Source organism: Acanthopagrus latus, chromosome 21 (genome assembly GCF_904848185.1).
Source record: "Acanthopagrus latus isolate v.2019 chromosome 21, fAcaLat1.1, whole genome shotgun sequence".
NCBI lineage: Eukaryota > Metazoa > Chordata > Actinopteri > Spariformes > Sparidae > Acanthopagrus > Acanthopagrus latus.
In genome coordinates this window covers 12380664-12401280 of record NC_051059.1, presented here as the reverse complement: position 1 = coordinate 12401280, position 20617 = coordinate 12380664, and the positions used below count along the sequence as shown (strand labels likewise).

Below are 20617 nucleotides of genomic sequence, written 5' to 3'. Positions count from 1 at the left end.
GACAGTGATTAAAGACACCATAATGTGTTCAGCCATCTTCATTATCTTTGAATGAGACTCATCTTCTGTTACATCTGCTCATTCACGTGACGGCAAAAGTGAAGTAGTTTCATGAAGCAGCTGTGAAGTAAAATATGAACTTTTTCTTCTGCTAAGGACTTTGTCTCATCTTTATCCTGATGAACCAGTGGAAGTAAATGGGTGTCGAAAGATTAAAGTGAGCTGTGTGAGAGTAGACAGACAGGGAAAATGACAAGTTCGGCCTCTTCCTGCATTTTGTCGAGGCAAAGAACCAAAAACTACAAACAAGGATTTCATGCTTGTTCGTTACATGACTGATGTGCAGTGCTGCGAACAGCGACCTCTACCGGCCGAGGACGATGCTGCAACGATCTGGACGGTTACAGTGATACATCATTTCTTGAAATGCTCAACATCATTTTCATCAACAGTTAATCTATTGAGTGGTCTTTAAATTGTCAGATAAAACATGACATCTGATTGCAGTTTCCTTTTCTTCCTTGGTCTTTATTTGGAGAAAATTGTGCCCTTTTCTCCCGTTAACACATTTTAAAAATGCTTTTCATGGCAATTAATGTACAGCAGTCTATAGTTTGTGTTAATTTGGTTCATGGTCAAGTCCTCAGATTCCTTTTTATCCCACTTGTTGACTTTTAATGTCACAGTATATTTCTTTTGTGGTTTTATTTTACTATATGCACAAATGACAAACTAAAGAGGTTTCTCAGAACCAAAGGTGACTCAAAGGTGATTTAATTGACCAACCAACACAAAAAAAACTCCAAAACATTCAACTTGATAAGAGGCAGAAAGAAGCAAATCGATCAGAAGTTGAAACTAGTTAAAGTTTGGGAATGCTGCCTGAAGAAAAAAAACAACAACAAAAAACTATGAATCAATAAACAACTTCAGATCTAATTTCTTGTGCATCACTGAGATTAAGGACACCAAAACAGAACTTTTAATTTCACAACAAATAAAATTTATTCAATTATATATTACAAATATGTACAAGTCATGTAACAAGTAAATATTAAAATAGACATTTTTTAGAACTATCGTTCAAAAGGCATTATGTTGAAAAAATAGGTTTTGTTGTGATCTCACACTGAAACTGTAAAAGTTGTTTTTTTTTTCCTTGGAAGCCACAACAGACTTTAATGTGCGCGAGACACAATGGACAACACATGAGGAGTGAGGCCGCAAAAAGGACAGAAACACAATGGCGCAAAAAAAGCTGGAACACTTCAGTAAACCTCACAATTATGTCCACAGTACAGCTTTTTAGGAAAAAAGTACAAACAACGCAACGCATGCACAGCATTTAATTGCCAAAGTCAAAAAACACCAGCTGTGGCGTGGAGCTCCAGATGAGGAAGGAAGAGAAAACAGTAAAAACAAAAAACACAACAAAAGCCAACACATGCTTAAGAGTTTAAGCCAACAACAACGAGAACATCACGGACGAAGAGGACACTCGATATAAAAACAAACTTTGGTCCATTAAAACATGAGACGGAACAAGTTTACAATCAAAATATCTATTATTTTTTGTTTTTACAGGTTTAAAATAATAATTACATGACTATTTACAAATGCACAATTGTTTATGTATAAAATAAGTTAAAAAATTAAGAGCACAGTCTGTACACAATGTATGAACACTCACTTTGAAAACAATTGAATTCTTTCAGCTGTGTGACCCTGCGTGATGAGGAGCAGTAGCAGGTGGTTGTCGTCTACACGTCGCGTCTCGCTGCAGCTCCCTGCACCGCCTCACCCAGCTTTTGGTCTCTGCTCCCTGGGCTTCCTCCGCGGCCTGGACCCCCCTTTTCTCTGTACGAGGAACAGTCTGTCCTCGTTCCCCCGTTCTCGTGGTGGGCGTGCCGTTTTGGACTGCAAGAGCTCGGGAGTTAAATCATCTCTTTTCTAAGTGCTCTTCTGTATTACCGCCACATTCTAAGTGCTTCACATTTCCTTTTCCTTGAATGTGCGGGCTGCCTCTCGGATCCGTGATATGGCCACCACTGTGGCAAAGCACGTCTGTCCTGCGGCTCATATCGGAGTGAGGTCGAAGTCGTCATTGACCTCCACGAGTGGTATGTAGAACTCAGGGATCTCGAAGATACTGGTGGACTTGTAGGTGGCCGGGTCTAGCTCCTGTAGTTTGAGCTGCCACTCCAGACGCTGGACAGCGTTCAGGGCCGCCGCCTCATGCTGCTGCCTCATCAGAAGACACGTCTGTGGAGGGAAAAGGAGCGAAATTAGTACTTTATCCCACCAGATGTTCTCATTTGGATCAGGATTTGGGACTTTTCCTTCTTTGTGTTTGTTGAACTACAATGAAGGGATAGTAAGAGAGGGAAAAGAACTTCAGAAGACATTTACTTGATTTGTCAACTGCTAAAGCCTAATGTTAACCGCCGATCAACGTTTTAATATATTCCTGCACAGAATGAGGACTGTGGATACTGTCCCCCATAGCTTACACTGAAAACAGATTACAAAGTAATCTCCTAATGGCCAGTCTGGACAAGAGGAATGAGTACAGCAAGACAAACTAGTAGTAGTAGTAGTAGTAGTAGTGGTAGTGGTAGTGGTAGTGGTAGTAGTAGTACAAGTTAAGCTGACTGTTGCTTAAAGACAGATTTGAAGAATGCTTGCCTGTAAAAAAACAGTAACTAAAAACTCCCACCAGGATTGACAACTTAAGGGATATTTGATGGAGGTTTTCCCAGAGGAATACAGAGGAGAACTTTCCCAGAATGTGAGAAATGGATCGCCTTCACTGCAAGCAAGCCCAAATTTGAATAAATCCAAGAACAGTATGGACTGGAAAAAGTCTTTGTTCAAAATCAAATAGTAAAGTTCACTTGAAATTCACCAATTATAAATCAAACCAAGCATAGTATAGTGCCATTCCAGAGAAGGTTGATGGTCCTGTCGATGATGTAAGGGAAGTTCTTTTTACTAAAATCTCCTCCACTATGCCGATTTATTTTGGTTGGATGATTACAAAAACTAGAGCTGAGTTAAGGAAGGGAACCTTTTTTGTAGCATTTTTTTGGGTGGGAAGCCATAATATTTTGTTTAAGACCAAGCTGCAAATAATTTGTAATCTTGTCATGAAATTAAATGTGATGGACTGCTGCAACTGTTTTCTCTGTGTCTTGTAAACCCATGAGGGTTGGACACGTTTTATCGGTCAGCTCTGAAATTAACTTGCCTTGCCTATAATGTACTATTTATATAAAGAGTTACAACAAAAAAGAGACAAAAACTCTGAGAGGTTGACTATAGAATGAACAATCAATGGGAATAATTGTCACAATGTTGGGACCCTCCAATGAAGACAACCACAACACAATCTCATCGGCTGCTGTTCGTTTTGTGTCCAATACCACAGAGATTTCAACATTTCTGATAAATCCTTCCGGAAATAAAACAAACTACACTGCAACTATCATTTATGTTAAAAATAAAAGCAAACGCAACAGGATAACCTAATAATCTGGACAGAGTGTAGAGTGTTTGTATTTTTAGCACTTCAAGCTCAGTTTACACACACCATGAGCTACATTCACTGCATGATTCTTTATTTAAGTAATCTTATTTTCAGTTAATACGGTTTTCAAAATAAGCCTGTTAAAACGGTTCTTCGGCCCAGTTAAGATGTCTGTCTCTCCCTTTATTTAATGAGCTGCTGTGGCATATAAACACGTAATGTTGGTTGTTTCTGCTATCGTCCAAACCAGTCCTGACTTCAGACTTTTTGTCCATAATTGTCGGGTGTTTTCTTGCTGCCAAGTTTATTTACAGGCAACCAGAAAAGGCCATTCCTAAAAATAACTACTTGTACAATCAAGTTGTTTATCAGCAAAACCACACTGATTACTGCTGGAATTATTTACTTTATGTGTATTAAAAGTAACCAATTTCAACTTTTGCCTCTTCATACTTTTATATGGCAAGGAGACACCACAGATCTGATGTTTTGCATGTCCTCTTTTATGTACTGTATGTATATGTAAGTTTTTGCAAGTGTAGATAAATTTTTTTTTAGATTTCTTAAATGAAACTGGTGGTTTTGAGAGTGATCAAAAATAAATTGTTGCACCACTTTGCCAGTGATGTTAAGTTTGCAATCTTTCATGGAAAAAATACCAAACTCTTCTGTGGGCAAAAATAACATCATGACCCAGAAAACATTTCTGGTATTCGCTGGTAAGCATCACAGATCATTCCTTACTTGAAATTATTTTTAAGATTTTGTTTTATTTACTATAAATGTTCTGCATGTTTGATGGAGGAGGGAAAAGGTCACGGTCATCTTACCTTCAATTTGTCGAACTTGTCATCAACGTCTTGTAACCAGGACATGAACTGCCTGGCGTTAAATCTGTCTCTCACTGACGTCTTGCCATCATCATTCTGTAAACCAAACACACATTAACTTATCAAACATGCTGTCATTTCTAAACATTTAAACAACTGAAAACAAAACAAGAGACTTCTAATGTATGAACAATGCTCCATGAAGCTCACCTGGACATCTTGAGGCATGTTGTATACTTCAGCATCCAATAAAACTGTACAGGCACTGAAAGGCAGAGTCTGATTGGCCAGTGTTCTTGCTGCCCGGTAATGGACTCGTAAGACTTCCTGTTCATTTGAAACAATCAGCTTTTCCTGAAAGGGATAAGAAGTGCAATTAAAACTTTAAATCTTATATGTAGACAGCACCAATGCCCTGTTGAAGTCTTCAAGAGTGTTTAGGATCAGCTTCAAAATATCGAGGGGCTTTCCAAAAAAGAAAAAAAAGAAAAAAAGAAAAAGGAATATTTACAGTTTCTTCTATTTTCAGCTGCTACAAGTGGCACTTAAAACTTCCAGAGGTATTCAACCCACAATATAAAAAGGCCCTGAGAATAAATCCACGTACCCTTTCAATGCTGTGCTGTAGTCGTAATTTCATTCGGACGACCTCTTGTTGTTTGAACATCTCTTTTAGCTGCTCAGGTAATGATGGAGGTGGAGTTATCTGTTCATACAATGGAGAAGGAGATAGTTATAAACACTTTATCGCTGGCATGTGATGCCCGATGAGTCACCATGCAGATATCAGTCAGGAGAACATATTTATTAAAAGGGAGACGTAAACATGTCATGTTATGTGTGTACGTTGCTAGCTCTGAGTCTGTTGCCGTTACTGGCAGCTAGAGTGATTTTAAAAACACATTAACACAAAGGACACACACATACGCGCACACGCACACAGTGAGATAGGATGAAGAATGCTGCCTGAAATATGCACCCAATTGTGGGCTTATACGCACAGTCTCCATCCGGTGAGTCAGACTACATAACGGGCAACGGGGACATTAAGTAGACTCTGTTTTACAAAGATCTGAAACTAAAGAAAGAACAACTCACTGTTGGTATACAGAGCTTGCTTAGTGGGTTCCCATCTAAGAGGTAGGATCCGTTGAAGGTCACATATTCGTCATAATACTGTGGTGGTTGTGGGGTGACACTGCACAACACTTTGCGCTTCTCCTCGATCTTCTTCCTGATGTGCAGGAACTCGTAGTAAGGGTTGGCCCTCTCTGTCTGGTAGGGTTGAATCTCCTCCAGCTTCACAGAGTCCACAATAGCAGCCAGGGACTGCTGGCCTCTCTCCTTCTCTTGTTGCGTTGTTGAGCAGGACTGGGAAGACGATACTTTGGGCATCTTTCTCTTGCGAGGATGAGGCACGTGGACGTCTATGTCCTCATCTGCAGAACGAACCTTGACCTTAGCCCCTGAAGAATCTGAATCCCGGTCTCCAGATTGAGGCGAGGAGCTCCCTGAGGCACTGCTGCTGCTGCTTCCGCTGCCGCTGCAGCTGGAGTAAGTCTGAGCTGCTGACTGGATGGCGCTTTGACTCTGCTCCTCTCCAGATGACTCTGGTTTCTCCTCAGCAGGGGTCACCTCCATCGGCTCTGAGCTGGCCTCTGCTTTATATTCAGAGGAGCTCTCTGTAGCCAGGCTGCCCTCAACCGATAAACTCTCTATTGGAGCAGAAACAGCAGCACCACTGTTGTTCTCGGAGCTCTGCACTACATCAGCCACCTCTTCAGTTTTGTGTTCAGGGCTCGAGGGCATACTGTCCTTATGCTCCACCTGAGCATCGAGACATGAGCCTGCAGCGTCACTGGAAGGTCTTGATTTCTTGCAGTCTTGGTTATCTATATCCATGTCTTCTGGAGGACATTCAGGCTCTGAGCTCGTCTTGCTAAAGCCTGGCAACAACTCCCCAGAAGTGGAGCTGGGAATGTGCGAACTGGTGGACGGGACAGGACTTCCAACAGCCTCTGGTCTGAAGTTTTCTGAAACGGTTTCAATGCTCTCCTGTTCTGCTCGATCAGAACTCTCCAGAGGTTTGTCTTTATTGTCAGCAACGTGTGAGGTACCCAATTCTGTCTGCTGCACACTCTCCCCACCAGAAACAGTGAGTGGTTCCCTTTGCTGGAAGGTTTTTGTGTTTGTGAGCGTTGAAAGCTCTTCAGTTACACAAGCTGTAGGTAATGATGGTTGATCAGAGTCTTTGTCATCAGATTCTGCCTGTGAATTCTCTGTCAGACACTGGATGTCCTTCACAACAAGAGGATCAGTTTTTTGCTCCATTAACCCGGTTTGAGAGCCACTACACTCTGGATGTGTCATGTTATTACTCTCATTGTCTTTGTTAGACACTTGGGGTGGGAAACCCTCCTCTTGCTCTGGGACTAAATCAGCGACAGAATTCGTACTTGGTTGACTCGTGAGACTCTCCTCTGTTTCCGTGGAGGTCTCTCTTTGTCTGATCTCCTCTGTAGGCTGGATGGGTTTTGGCAGATTCTCAACAGCTTTAACTTCAGTCGATGAGTTGGCATCCTCGTCCAGAATAGCCCTGAGGTATGGTGATTCATGTCTGCCGGACAGCAGCGTCCGATTACTTTGCGGCACATCTGGAAGACTGTTGCAATCTTTATCGTGAACAGACGGCGATCTGGTGGCTTGAATGACGAGGGAAGACTGGAGGAATGCAGGCTGAGAGTCTGAGGCTTCCATGTTCATGTCAGAGTCGTATTCAACGTGTCTGGGTGTTAATGTTGTCGCCTGACATGAATCCTCTGAGCTGGCAACAGAAACCAGGGACACGGACCTGGACATGAGGCCGCAGCGTTCACTCTCTGGCCTCGGTGATCTGGTTAGACAGTTTTCCACCGCTGACATGACCTTTGCGCTGATAGAGGGCAGGCTCTTCCCATCAAGCGACATTGTTCTGGGACTAGTGCCGTCCTTCAAAGGTTTATCTCTGCTGTGGATATCAGATGATTCAGAGCTTTTTGAGCGCATGAGCTCTTTACTTAAGCATGGTTCAGTCTTAGTTCGGTCTTTAGGCTTGGACTTCACCGGATCTGCTAGGGGCCGCTGTTTAAGTCTTTCCCGCTCTTTCTGTTTGATTTTCTCCAGGTGTTTGCGATGCCATTGCTCAATTTCCTGGTCCTTGAGGCTGAGCATTCGCTCAAAGCTGGTCTGCATCAAGTCATCATTCACAAGCCTCTTCTCTTTGGGCTTAGTGTCTCGTGTTGCAGGCGAGGCTTTTGATTTGGCCTTGTCTGCATCTGTTTCGTTGGGTTTAGCTTTGCTGATCTTGGCCTGCTGGGAGCGGTCTTTGTGCCGGTCCTTATCCTTGTCCTTGTGTTTATCTGAGTCTCTGTCCCGGTCTCTCCGGTCACGATCCTTGTCTGGTGTTCTCACAACTTCCTCCTTAGATTTCATAGATAAGGACTTGCTGCTTTCCGACAGGTAGCTCTTCTTCTCTTCTAATAGTAACTTCAGATTGGAAGCGGTCCCATCTTTTATTTTGTCTCTCTTTTTCCTGTCACAGTCTCTCTCTTTTGAACGATCAGATTTACTATGATCTGCAGTCTTCTCCAGAAGTTTTCCTTTCTTATCAGAGTTTGTGCGTTCCTTTTCCCTGTGATCCCCAACACTATACTCTCTATCCTGTCTCTCCCTATCAGACCGTTTTTCAAACTTATCTTTATTTTTTCTGCTTTCCTCATGCTTTTTCGTTGTGGATAAAGATTTCAGCTTTTCATTCTCTTTGTAGTTTTTATCTCCAGGCGAGTGGGAAGAAATTGCTCCCATTCTTTCTTTGTCCTTCCAACGATCCACTGAATTCTGTGGTTCAGCTTTGTCAGAGTGCTCTGTTTTCACCTTTTTTTCCTTGTCAGGATGCCTTTTCTCCATTTTTTCTGAATCTTTCTCCTTTCCTGGGATCCTCTTGTCAGTTTTCTCGCGTGAGCCTTTTTCAGAGGGCTCCAGCTGTTCTTGATCAGCTGTGATCCCGCTTATGGGTTTCTCTTCTGTCTCTTCTTTCATGCTGTTGCTTTGCAGCGTCTCCTCAGGAATCCGCCCTGAGCCGTGGCAGTCCACTCTCTCGTCACGCTCACTCAGCTTCGAATCCTTTACCTTCTCTTCTTTACCAGCAGCCTCCTTCCGCTCTTTCTTCACAGCCTTGTCTTTTTCTCTGTCCTCTCTCGGCCTCTTGTCTTTGCTGCTTGAGTGTTTCTCCTTTGTGTTCCTCTCGTCTTTGACAGGAGAGGAATCAGAGGTCTTCTGAAGTGAGCTGTTGTCTTCACCTTCCTTTTTCACTGGCAGAGAATCATCCGTCTCATCACTTTTGAAAAAATTTTCTTTCCAGAACTCTCTGTCAAACTCCAAATTCCTGTGGCTGTCTTTCCTGGCTTCTTTTTGCCTGTGTCGGCTCCGCTCTGCCTCATATTCCCGCCTGTGTTTGTCTTTCTCCTTGTGTTTAAGTTTATGCTTCTTTACTACTTTGCCATCCAAGTCACTCTTCCGTAAGGCACCTTCAGCACTGTCTATACTGTTTCCTATGCTACCGTCTTTGTAAGGACTTGAATGACCGTCGTCCCCATCTACACTGGGGTCTTTTTGTTGGTGTTTGCTCTTTTCCTTGTGCTTGCACCCCTTGGTGCTGGAACCTTCAGTGCAGTAGTCTGCGTCTGCGTAGTGGTTGTATTTGACACTGTCCACCGGACATGAGCTGTCACTGATGGAAATGCACATCTTAGTATTTTCCTGTTTGAGTGGTGTTTGTTTATCTGTCAGGCTGTGGTTCAGTTTTGGAGACTTTATGGATGACAAATGGAAGAGGTGGACGGATGAGTCATCTTTAGGACTGAAAGACATCTTGAATGAGTCTTCCTCCCGACCCTTTTCTGAGCTCTCGGACACTGTTGCAAGAGAGAGGACCAATGTTTTGCTATTCTCTTTCCCATCCTCTTGGTTTTCCTTGTTTTTATTCTGGCTTTTACTCTTCCTCTTGACTTTGCCCTTGTCCTTTTGCTCAGCAGCCTCCTTTTTAGACCTTGTGTCCACCTTGATGCTTTCTGAGCTCTGAGAGCAAGTGGGGGAACTCCGTTTCTCTGGAAGGCTCTCCATTTCATCGCTAGAGGTATCAGAGCTGCAGGGGACACGGGGTGTCTTCTGCTTCTTGGACTTGGAGGAGGAATCCCCTTTGCTGCTCTGCTTTCCTGCCACATGATTTCTATCTTTTTCCTCCTTCTCCCGCTGCCGTAGTTCCCTCCGGAGGATGTGTCTGTCATTCAGGGCCTTACTGAGATCCTCCTCTTCTTCCTCATCCTTAAACTCGTACTCATCCAGTCCTGGCATGGATGACGACGCTTTTGTGGCCAGTTTGCCATCTGAGTCCTTTTCAGTATCAGAGTCGTCCATGTTGTCATCAACACTGGATGGATTGACAGATGGTGGGTCTTCAGACTCTGCAGAGAAGAAAGGATGATGTTAAAATGATACAACAACTTTCACTTTCACACAAATAGAAGCACCTTATTTAAGATTATACAGCATTTCCAACACATAACTTAATTCTCTATGACAAGCTCAATTATATAATTACGTTCTCCTTGGTGTAAAAAAGACAATGAACAAAAACGACAGTAAAACATTTAGTAGTACGCACAAAACTTTCAACGCTGACTTCATGTAGTACCATAAATAAAAGGTGGAGTATAGCCTTAAACACATTGTTCACATCTTGTGTATAAGTGCCATCTGGTCCATCTATTGTGAAAACACATGTACACATGGTCCTCTGAGGTGCAGTGATAGGAATATCTTGTAATATTTAAAATGGGAGGTCAGCCAAACACTGCTGCATCTTCTGCATACCTGAAGAACTGTCGTCTTGGTCCGACAGTGGCACCTCTCCCTTTAATAGCTGTTCCAGCTCCTGAGAGTCAGCCACGTCCACCGGGCGCTCGCCACGCTTGTTTGCCTGGAAGGCGTTACCACCATGTCGCAGTAGCAGTTTCACAATCTGTTTAAAACATAAGGATTGAGATTCAGAATCTGTAGACATACAAAACAGTGAAAAACCAGAACATGGCAAAAGTTTACATGTTAAAGGTGGAATTGTCCACTAAAAATTATATTGAGATATTGAAACACTGAGACATATTGAAACACTTTAAAGGGACTCCGTGGAACTTCTTTGTTGTGCTTGAAGCCAGTCACTAGTTTATGTTAGCAGACTCCATTTCTAAACTAATGTCAGGTACTGTTGCTCTCAGTTAGTGGAGCTCAGACATTGCATACATGAAATTTCTTTAGTTAACTTTGAGTAAAATTGGTTTATACGATAGTGATGATCAAACCATGTCACTCCATGGCAATAAGATATTCTTCAAAATCATTACAATCATATGACTAGAGCTGCAAAGATAAGCATTAATCAATGAAATAATGTTTAATTGCAAACCATTTTGATTTTTCCAAGTAAAAAGACAAAAACTTTTGTTGGTTCCAGCTGAATTTGCTACTTTTCTTCTTTGTTTATGATAGTAAATAAAGAGTCTTAAGCATATTAGACTGTTGGTTGAGCAAAAGAAGCAACAAACCAACAAAAACAATCTGAAGACATTATATAGACCAAACAATTAATATTGGACATAATCTGTAGATTCATCAATAATGACAAGAATCTTTGGTCACAGACCTATTATGCTGGGACATATGTTATTCTATCCATTATGTCATTTTTACCCTGTGTAAATGTGTTTACTTTCAAGTGCCACATCACTGTTGCAGGACAAACTGAAGTGCGGCTCTTACATCTTTGTGTCCACTGCTTGAGGCATCATGGAGTGGCGTATCATCATCCAGCCCCTGCGTGTTCACCTCTGCACCTGCTGCTATTAAGACCTTGGCCACATCGTAGTAGCCCAGATTACAGGCTTCATGAAGAGGAGTCCAACCTTGGGAGGACAAAAAACAGTAAACCTTATCTCTCAAACATTTGTATTCAAGGTTGCAACAAGCACACTCATGTCTGTTTTTGCCATCTCATCCCCTTTGAATAAGCACCAGTTATTCAGGTTTATGTTATTAATAGCTACCATACAGACATGATGAAAGCTGTTTAATGATCACCTCCTGGGGGTATTTGTACCTGCAAAGTCTTTGACGTTGACATCAGCTCCCAGGCTAATGAGCTCTTTAACTTGTTTGGCGTCTCCCCGGATGGCAGCCATGTGAAGGGGAGTCTCCCCTCGCTCATTCCTCTTGTTGACCTTGTCCTTCTGTCGAGACGAGGCGCTACTGGGGACTTTCTTCTGCACGGGTGTCGTTTGTGAGGGGTGACTGGGAGTTGAGTCTGGACATAGGTGAGCAGAGAAAAAAATGGCTTAATTGATGCTTGAAACAAAACCTTTTTACGGGTTGAGATAACCACCTGCCTTAATGTGTGAGGTACTGGACAGAGCAGTCACAATGAAAGACTTGAAAGACTGAGGTATTCATTAAGGAATATTTCAAAGGTTTGGGAAATAACCCAATCTGCCATTTTTGCCAAGTTAGATGATGAGACTAAGTACCAATCTCAGGCTGCAACTACTTATCATCTTCATTGTGAACTGATCAGTCATTTTCCTGATTAATCGATTAGTTGTGTGGTAAATAAATTTCAGAATATGGTCAAACAGGTCAATAAGTCTTCCCCAAAGCCTAAGAAGGCATCCTCACATGTCTCTGTTTGTCCATATTCCAAAGACCTAAGTGCATAGAGAAGTGAGGAAACCAGGAAATATCTTTTCTGAGAATTTTGTACATAACATAGCCTATATAAAATATTACCCAAAAAATAAATAAATACAAATAAATAAAAATACACATATTCTCCTTTACATTCTCAGTTTTAGTATGGATTAAAAAAAACAAAAAAAAAACAGTTGTAACACCCTAATTAGTGAGCTTTAGAGGTGCTGGTAGGCTGATGTTATTAGCCTCTTATAGAGACAGGATAGCCTTTTGCCTCATTTCCCACTATCATATTAAGCTAAGCTAAGTGGCTGCTAGCTCTAATTTCCTTTCACGAGCAAGGCTTTTGATTGAGCAACCAGCGACCCTAGTTTTACTGGAAGCCTGTGCTTGCTTGTGCCTGTGTTTCGGCAGGTATGTACTAATTGATATTGTTTTACAACTACTCAGAACCTATCATTTACAATAATCATCTGAGTCACGTTCTCCGCTTGCACAATATCACAGGGAAAGTGAGAGAGCAGTTTTCCTTCCAGTTGAGCACCTTCATTAAATATGAGACATTGCTCTATTTTCCAACAACCTTGAGATATTACAACGCTTCAGAAGCATGACTCATCCAACGGTTAGTAAACTGTGAGCCATCTTGAGGATGTGGTTAAGGTGAAAAGGCAGGCACACAAACCTGGACTGTTGGCAGTCATCTGCATTAGCAGAGCCATCTGTTTGCGCTCTGACAGAGGATACCCAAACAAAAGGTTGGCCTGGGACTTCTTTCCCCCAGCCTCCTTTTTCACCTTCTTCTTGTCTGGTCCATCTTTATCTGCAACAAAACAAAGAGATTTTTAGAGAACGATCCAAAAATTGAGGCCAGTTTCATTCCAAGCAGCAATTTCATCGTCACAGTGACACCGTTTTCCTCCATCTCTTGTATCTGCACGCGAAGAAACAGATGACAAGCATGAGGTTTGAAATAGGGGACAAAGAAAGAAAGCATTCTCTTAAGCCAGCCAAGTGCAGACGCCACTCCTCGAGTCCCCCCTCCCAGGCTCCGTCGGTCGGTTGTTACTGAACACAGACATGCGTGAGCTGCAACGGGGCAGATGCAGGGTGAAAACACACACACGTGCATGTGTGTATGTGTGTTTATAGCAGCATAGTGGCGCAAAGTAAGTGACGTGACTTGTAGAGGACACAGGGGCTGAGGATCGGGCTGCAGCGATTACCTGCGTATATCCTGCAGGGAGGCACTAATCTCTCTCCCCAGGTCTCACTCGACTGGCCTGGGTCTGAGTCATCTACAGTGCAAAGCAGAGAGGAGGGGGAGGAGGAGGGGGAGGGGAGAGTAAGGGAGGGTGGAAGGGTGGGAAAGCACTGCATTAACGCTCACTCTCTCACCCTCCTCATCTCACATGTACTCAAATACAGACAGGCAGACTCGCACTCCACGCACAGATTATGAGCCATGGCAACACAGGAGACAGGAGAGAAGATCCAATCCGAGGTGGTCAGCGGAGTCATTACCTCCCTTATTCCAACAGCGAGGCACTAGAGAAAGGCTGCTGGAAGGAGAGGACACCCTCCATGCTAGCTTAGCTTTACAACCTGTGCAACATAAATTACACTCTGAATTCAAAATTGATGGCTCTCATCTGTTTGAATGACGCAGGACCACACAATGAAAATCATTACGTTGAGCTCTGCTCTACACAGGAGATGAAGGCAAATCTACTGGACCTCAAACAGTCTGTAGAACGCATTACTGTACTTCGTTTACTGTAATTATGGCTGTGGCTTACACCAACCTATTTTTAGTTCTTAAATCTGATGGAAACATACAGTTAAACATGTAGGTAAATGATAGAAGCATAATAGTCCATTTACACAAGCAAGATTAAGACTTCACGTTGTCAAAGTCTCCAGTTTGACTCTGAGCAATTATCTCCAGCATTACCAGGAATTCAGACAGGGCAGATATCATTGCATATCATATATCAGCTGCATGAACAACACCAGGTCTGATAGTCATATATTCTAGTCTAGTTTTATAAGCCTGTCAACCAATTCAACAAAAACCCCAAAACAACAACTTTTTTCTTGTCTGTGGCACTGAGCTCAAAGTCCACCGGTTCCTACTGAAGATTATGCTAAAAATGTCATAAAACACTGTTCACATGTACAATATAGTTCGGTTTTATAAAAAGTCTCAGTAATTTCCTTAAACAGCTATAGTTTTCAACCAACATTACCTAAAAAAAAAAGTAGGTAGAAGATTTATTTTCATTGGTGGCTTTTTAAGAGTAGAATTCAAGCACTTTCAACAATCCTCTATAGCCACAACAACTATTAAACATGGCTGTTTATATTACTTTGAATTAATGATTTGATCATGATTATTCAAGTGTGGTGAGAGATGCCAAAACACAACAAAACATTGTGATGATGTGGTTGTTTCATTAAGTATGTTGAAACGTTTTTGCTTACATGACTGCTTGTGTAGTAGAAAATAAGAATTTTGAATGAAAGAATGTATGATCAAGTGCAACAGTGAGGCTCACTTTTTTTGGACAATGAGGCAAGATGGACTATACATTTTTTTTTTGCAAGGATCAGTTCATTTTTGGTTTGGGTCTGTTCACAAATATGCCATCATTGCTGGCTTTATCTTTAAACTTAAAAAAACAAGGTCACAAATCAGGAACTAGATTGTAACCTACTTTTTATATCATAGAAGTGTTGGGGCCCTCATTTTTATTTTCATAGAGAAAGTAAGCACACACACATAACTACAGTTTAATTTCACTCCACATCCATGTGTTCCCATTAGCTTTTTATCACAAGACTCATAATACAATTTGTTTTATTTCTTCAGCATAACAGGCCACTCAGATCTTGCTGCAAAACCCGTTGACCTACAGTCAGTCCCTAAAGAAAGTGTTTAACAACAGGCCACCGGGGGGCAGTGTAAGGACATGGCAGCCAGCCAGCAGCATGGCTGTTGAAAAAGGAGCAGGGAGCAGCAGCAACAGCTCTTACCGGTGTCAGAGTCTCGCTCCTCAGTCCGGAGCGGACTGGTAGTGAAGGAGAGCTTGCGCTTCATGGAAGACTTGGCTTTCCCTTCCTTTCCCAGCAATTCACTCCGGTCCAGCTTCGGAGTTTTGGTGAAAGGGGACAACTTGTCTTTGCTCTGTCAGAGGCGAGGAGGAAATAAAAAACAAAAATAAGGTATGACAAATACAGCAAAGGTGTGGCCACATTTGAATTGTGTGCGTCTGTGAACAATACAGTCAGGACTGTAAATAAACAGAGGCAACCCTGTTGAAAAAGGTTTATTAACTAACTCAATAACAAAAGAGTTGAGCTCGATGTGCAGGTAGTATTTCAGGTGAGACCAAAGCTTGCCAAAACATGACACTAACATAACAAAGAGCAGATGGTTATATTACAGGCTGTGTTGTGTCTCTGAAACATAATGTTTGGGTCTCACAGGCAGCAGGTTTGCCTGCATGACTCACAAAATTCTTATTCCCAAGGCAGGGTCTCTGCCAAGGGAAGAGCAAAAGATCAGCAGTGACTAGTTTCTTTTCACACACAGAGAGAAATAAGTCCATTCTAATAGTACATGGCTAGTCAAATTCAAAATAGCATTAAAAACGCCAATACTTATTAGATTGGCTTCCCTTAAGTTAGAACGACTAAAAAGTATTAGAAACTCAAGCTGCCCTTCAAGCTCATGTTTCGTGCTCAAACGCATTCATTAGATTTTATCATACATGAACGGGGCTCGAGGATAACTGGATCCATTCTGACAGGGGAATATACTTAATTTTTTTCAGATGAACAGAGATCATCCCTGAAATGTCTCTGGGATGAAAAAAAGAGATGTTTTTATAAGTGTGTACAGAGTATATCACTATCATTTAGCCAATTACAGACTAAACGAAACAGTGACTACAATGAAGCTCTTTTTCACCTGCTTTAACCATAGGTACCATCACTGGCTGGCTACTCAAAACAGAGCAGTTCATTGTGACAATACAATAAGTATACATCTTTTTCTTGGAGTTCCACTTTTAGTTCAAGTGGCAGTTGGCAAACAAGATTATAGGTGCATTATTGCCACCTATTGGACTGGAGTGTAGCAGCACATTGGCAGGAAAAACAAACCCAGTTTTTCCATTATTCCCGTTAACCCCTAATTAATTTATTAGAATGACTGCATACCATCCATGGTGTCTTTACTAGACATGTATAGACATACAGAATCCCTTAATGTAACACCATGTTTACCATCATCATCATCATGGTGTTGATATTAATTCCCCTCTTACAAGTGATTAACAAATCAGTTTACAGTAAACAAATGTATGTAGTACTTTGAAGGCTCATACTTTTAACTATAAGTAATATATATAAAATTGTTTTAGAGACTGTTAAGTAACTGAATCAAGACTCAACATGTATAATTTAATGAAACAGAGGAATCACAACTACTACATACACCAAACACAATCTTGTCCACATAGAGAAAGGCACGCTTACTGCTAAAAACACATTACTGTCCCACTGGGGTTAGTTACATTTTCTTTCGTGGCCAAAGTCTGGGCCATAATTAAGCTAAAAACACAACAACTCCCACATCACGAGACAGAAAATGTCACATCTGATGCCTCCCATCTGAAGCAGCTGCTTGTCTTTATGAATACAACTTTGTCTTGTTTTGCTTCAGATGTGCATTGAGAGCCTGTATTCTCTATCTGTACAGATGATGTAGCCTGTAATTGGATTCTTCCACTGAAAAACTACACTTACGCCATCAGTAACGGCACCCCCTGAATCAGGCCTAAACATTAATCCAGCAATATCTGTATTATTGAGTGTCTTTGAATTCCAGTTACAGGGTTCCTGCACTCTGATCTGCAGACAAAGCTTTTTTCAGTACCAGTACTTTAGTGTGCTGCACTTTGGTGCAGTAAAATACATTTCTGGCAGGGCGAAAAATGTCTGCAGTGTGGTGCTTCTTTGATCTCAGTGAAGCAATGTGCCAGCTGTGCAAAGCTGAAGTGTCTGGCTGCGTTTAAAGTAGAAGAGCGTTAGAATGAGAAGCACTTCTGCCTTAAATATAAATGCAGACATAAATAGTCCCTCTCATTTGTAGAGAAAATGATAAGTGGGTAATGTTGGTATAACAGTTGGGGGGGGGGGGTTATCAGAACACAAGCTGTGCCGTGGCATTAGTGGTCTACTCACATGCCAATGTACAATGTTAGATTTCTGCGGAATCACATCTGAGCAAATCACAATACTAGCATCAATGTTAACAAGTACATGCATAGCTGCCAGAGCAGTGAACTTTATATTGGTAAGGGAGGTTAGATATTGTCCATGCCAGCATCCTCATGTGTGTATTTAAAAAGCATATCTATAAGTGTTCCAGCAAGTGTGTTTATATGTTGCAGACTTTTATATAAATAAATTTTAAATGAAAAATTATCACTATGACCAGGCGCAAAAATGTGCCAAGACATTTAAATTTGGAGTAAACAGAGGCATTTTGGAAAAAAAAGGTCCATCTGCATGCAGTAGCTCTCTATGTCAAGCTAAACTGCCAACGTTACCACCGCAGTTTGATTGCTAACTCAAGTACTTATAAATATAATATAAATCGCAGATAGGATAGCTAGCGATCCACAACAGGAACTGTGGCCAATACTGTGCCAATTCTGGTATTACCAAAATGCCACTTTCCATTTATCTGATGGAGATGGAAAGGTGGGACCGGCACACACCAATCAGCAATAACAATGTAACTTTAGCTAGTGAGCTAGTTAGCTACTCAGACATTGGCAAACTAGTAGTTATTGTTTTATACTTGTTATAAAGAAAAGGACAATAATGCTTCAAAGCATCACAGATTTCTCACAACTGCTGGTTTGAAGTGTGCCTCTGTAAAACATCCATTTGGAGGGGCATGTAGCATCAACACTTTGCTCTATCCCTCAATCCCATCAAGAATGGGGAAATCCTACCCCGAGACATGCAAAATCAAGAGGTAGGGCTAACTGGTAGGGGCAAAGGAGTTTGGTATTAGGCCTTAAATTGACCTTGAGCTGAAATTGTTTTGTCAGCTGCTGTTTCTAAGAACAAGAACCAACAGTGAATTTTTATGTCAAAATAGACGAGAATCCAGGAAAATTTAACAATTTCCGATGACAACTGGGTAAACTCTGTCTGCTGACGAATATTATGATATTTCATCTCCATCTACGTATGGTAAGATTATGTTATCAACAGCTGGTTTCAAGATCAGGAATGAATTTTAAACCTCGACTTGGGATCTGATTTTGTAATACGTATCTGTGAAAATAAGCTGAAGCCAAGATTTCATAGAGCTTCACACAGCAAGCATTCATTACATGTATTTAACACTGGAGGAGGGAAAAGTGAATAAACACAGAAATAAATTTGGTATGCCTCTTTCTCATGTGTCATCTTCAGTGCCATTCTGTGTATGTGCTGCATACCTTCTTCCCCGCCTGCTTATCCACCATGGCTCCATCTCTGTCGCTCCCAGGTTTGGCCATGGTGTGGCACCTGACTAGCTGTGACAGCTACAGCACAGTAGGTTCATCATGCACCTGGAGACAGAATACAGCAGCAATGAGAATGATTTCAACACTGCCACATCACAGTCTGACTGGATGATTTGTCTTGTGTTTGTGCACCAGACACTGGCAAAAAGAGGAGACGAGTTTAAAAGGCAGGTACAATAAATGACAGCTCGTCACTAAGACTGTTTACGGGCAATGTCTGCATCACGGAGGAAATGAGAGCGGAGTAAAGAAAGGTCACTTAACCCCAGAGAGGAGTGGAGTGGCAGCGTATGAAACAGGTCGGCTACAAAGAGTGTCTCAGCTGTGTTTCAGGATGTACGCCGAGTGCATCAGTAATCTGGGATTTTTATTGAAATTTCCATTACACTTCTAGACACTGACCTTAAAATCAGGCAGGAAACAACTACAGAAGGCAGCATGAATCATAGCTTCAGGGACTAATAAAGTTCTCCAAGGAGGACGCCCCCCTGCATGTTGTCACTGTGGCCTCCTCATCAGTACAACCAAGCTTCTCTCTGATGTGGTTTGTGTCAGTGTAGTAACACACGCATGAGAGTCAATGGGGGCACTGTGGGCGCCTACAGGGACCGGAGAAAGTGTAACACTCAGCTGAACATGCGCACTGACGCCGACACAGCATGTGTCAGATATCTTGTCACATGAAAACCTCCATTTTCAGTCACAAGACCCCTTTCATGTCACTTTCGATGTTCAATGCTTCTTGCTTTACACATTTCACACTAAGTAGCATCGGTTGGTCCTTACAAAAGTACCATAAACATTAACATCTATATTAGGAAACCTGAAAGCCATACTCCAAAATGAAAGGGACAGCCCCATAACTCAATATGAATCTTATTACTCAACACTATCTATGTCGTATCAATTGAATTTACCTAGAAAAGAACCAGTATGATTGTTTTCCAAGTATTGCACTTATTCACATAGCTAACAGGACTGGGGGAGATCCATGTTACTAATGACTACAGTACAATTTTCACAATTCTGGGGATTCCTTCAGAAGCTAGTTCTCTCTTTCAAGGTAGCCATTATATACAACAGTAAAAAGCAATGAATAATCCATTGCTTGTCTCATTTCTTTATGGTTCCAGCTTTTCAAAATGTGAATATTTGTACTTTTATGACATTAAATTGTATATCTTTGGGTTTTGAGCTGTGGGACAGAAAAAACAGGCAATGTGACTATGTTAACATGGACTCAGTTGTCACTTATTTCTTAATAGATTAATTCAACAGTTGTCTCCATAACCTTATAATAAATATAATTAAGACTGGGCAATATAGCCTTATAATAAAATCAGGCTATTTAGACTATAGTGCAATACATTATATCTATCAACATTTTGAAATCTTCTCAAAAACCATATCATAAATACTAGGACTGGGTCCAATATTGTGATATTTCTATCTATCTAGATATCAATAGTGACCATAAATTACATCAAAGACAATCTATAGTCTCATGTCAAGATAATTACATAGCCTACGGTGAATAAATCCAAGCCAGCATCTTAATAAGCTTCATTTCAAAGCTTTTATTATATTATAATAATAATAATAATAATAATAATAATAATAATAATAATAATAATAATAATAATAATACATAAGACGAGGGAAAGCAGCAAATTACAACAATGCTGAAACCATCAAATGTGAAGACTTTTTGCTAAAATACATCAATATCACAGCTTATGAAACCATGCCAGGTTTTGAGTACCATCCAGTGTACCTCTACATGTACTCTTTACATCTATCAAGGCATCCTGTCAATTGTGTCTTTGTGGTACAACAGGGACCGCAAAATAATAATCGTGGGGCTTAGCTACACACCACATGACCCTATACAG

The 20617-nt window shown here is 41.3% G+C and overlaps 1 protein-coding gene across 2 annotated transcripts in view; it reads right to left on the bottom strand.

Annotated features, from left to right (window-relative positions):
- Positions 1–980: 980 nt before the first annotated feature.
- ankrd12 (ankyrin repeat domain 12) overlaps positions 981–20617 on the bottom strand; it is a 37391-nt gene continuing 17754 nt past the window's right edge. The window contains exons 2-13 of one of the 2 annotated variants that reach the window (XM_037083264.1): positions 18657–18770; positions 15169–15319; positions 13359–13430; positions 12818–12955; positions 11546–11749; positions 11209–11351; positions 10267–10414; positions 5455–9857; positions 4964–5062; positions 4567–4710; positions 4357–4452; positions 981–2262 (exon numbers count right to left, since the gene is read on the bottom strand). In XM_037083264.1, the coding sequence (XP_036939159.1) occupies positions 2077–2262; positions 4357–4452; positions 4567–4710; positions 4964–5062; positions 5455–9857; positions 10267–10414; positions 11209–11351; positions 11546–11749; positions 12818–12955; positions 13359–13430; positions 15169–15319; positions 18657–18716 (5844 nt within the window). In that variant the 5' untranslated portion in view covers positions 18717–18770 and the 3' untranslated portion in view covers positions 981–2076. The remainder of the gene's footprint in view (positions 2263–4356; positions 4453–4566; positions 4711–4963; positions 5063–5454; positions 9858–10266; positions 10415–11208; positions 11352–11545; positions 11750–12817; positions 12956–13358; positions 13431–15168; positions 15320–18656; positions 18771–20617) is intronic. The other variant, XM_037083265.1, reaches the window with a different exon arrangement.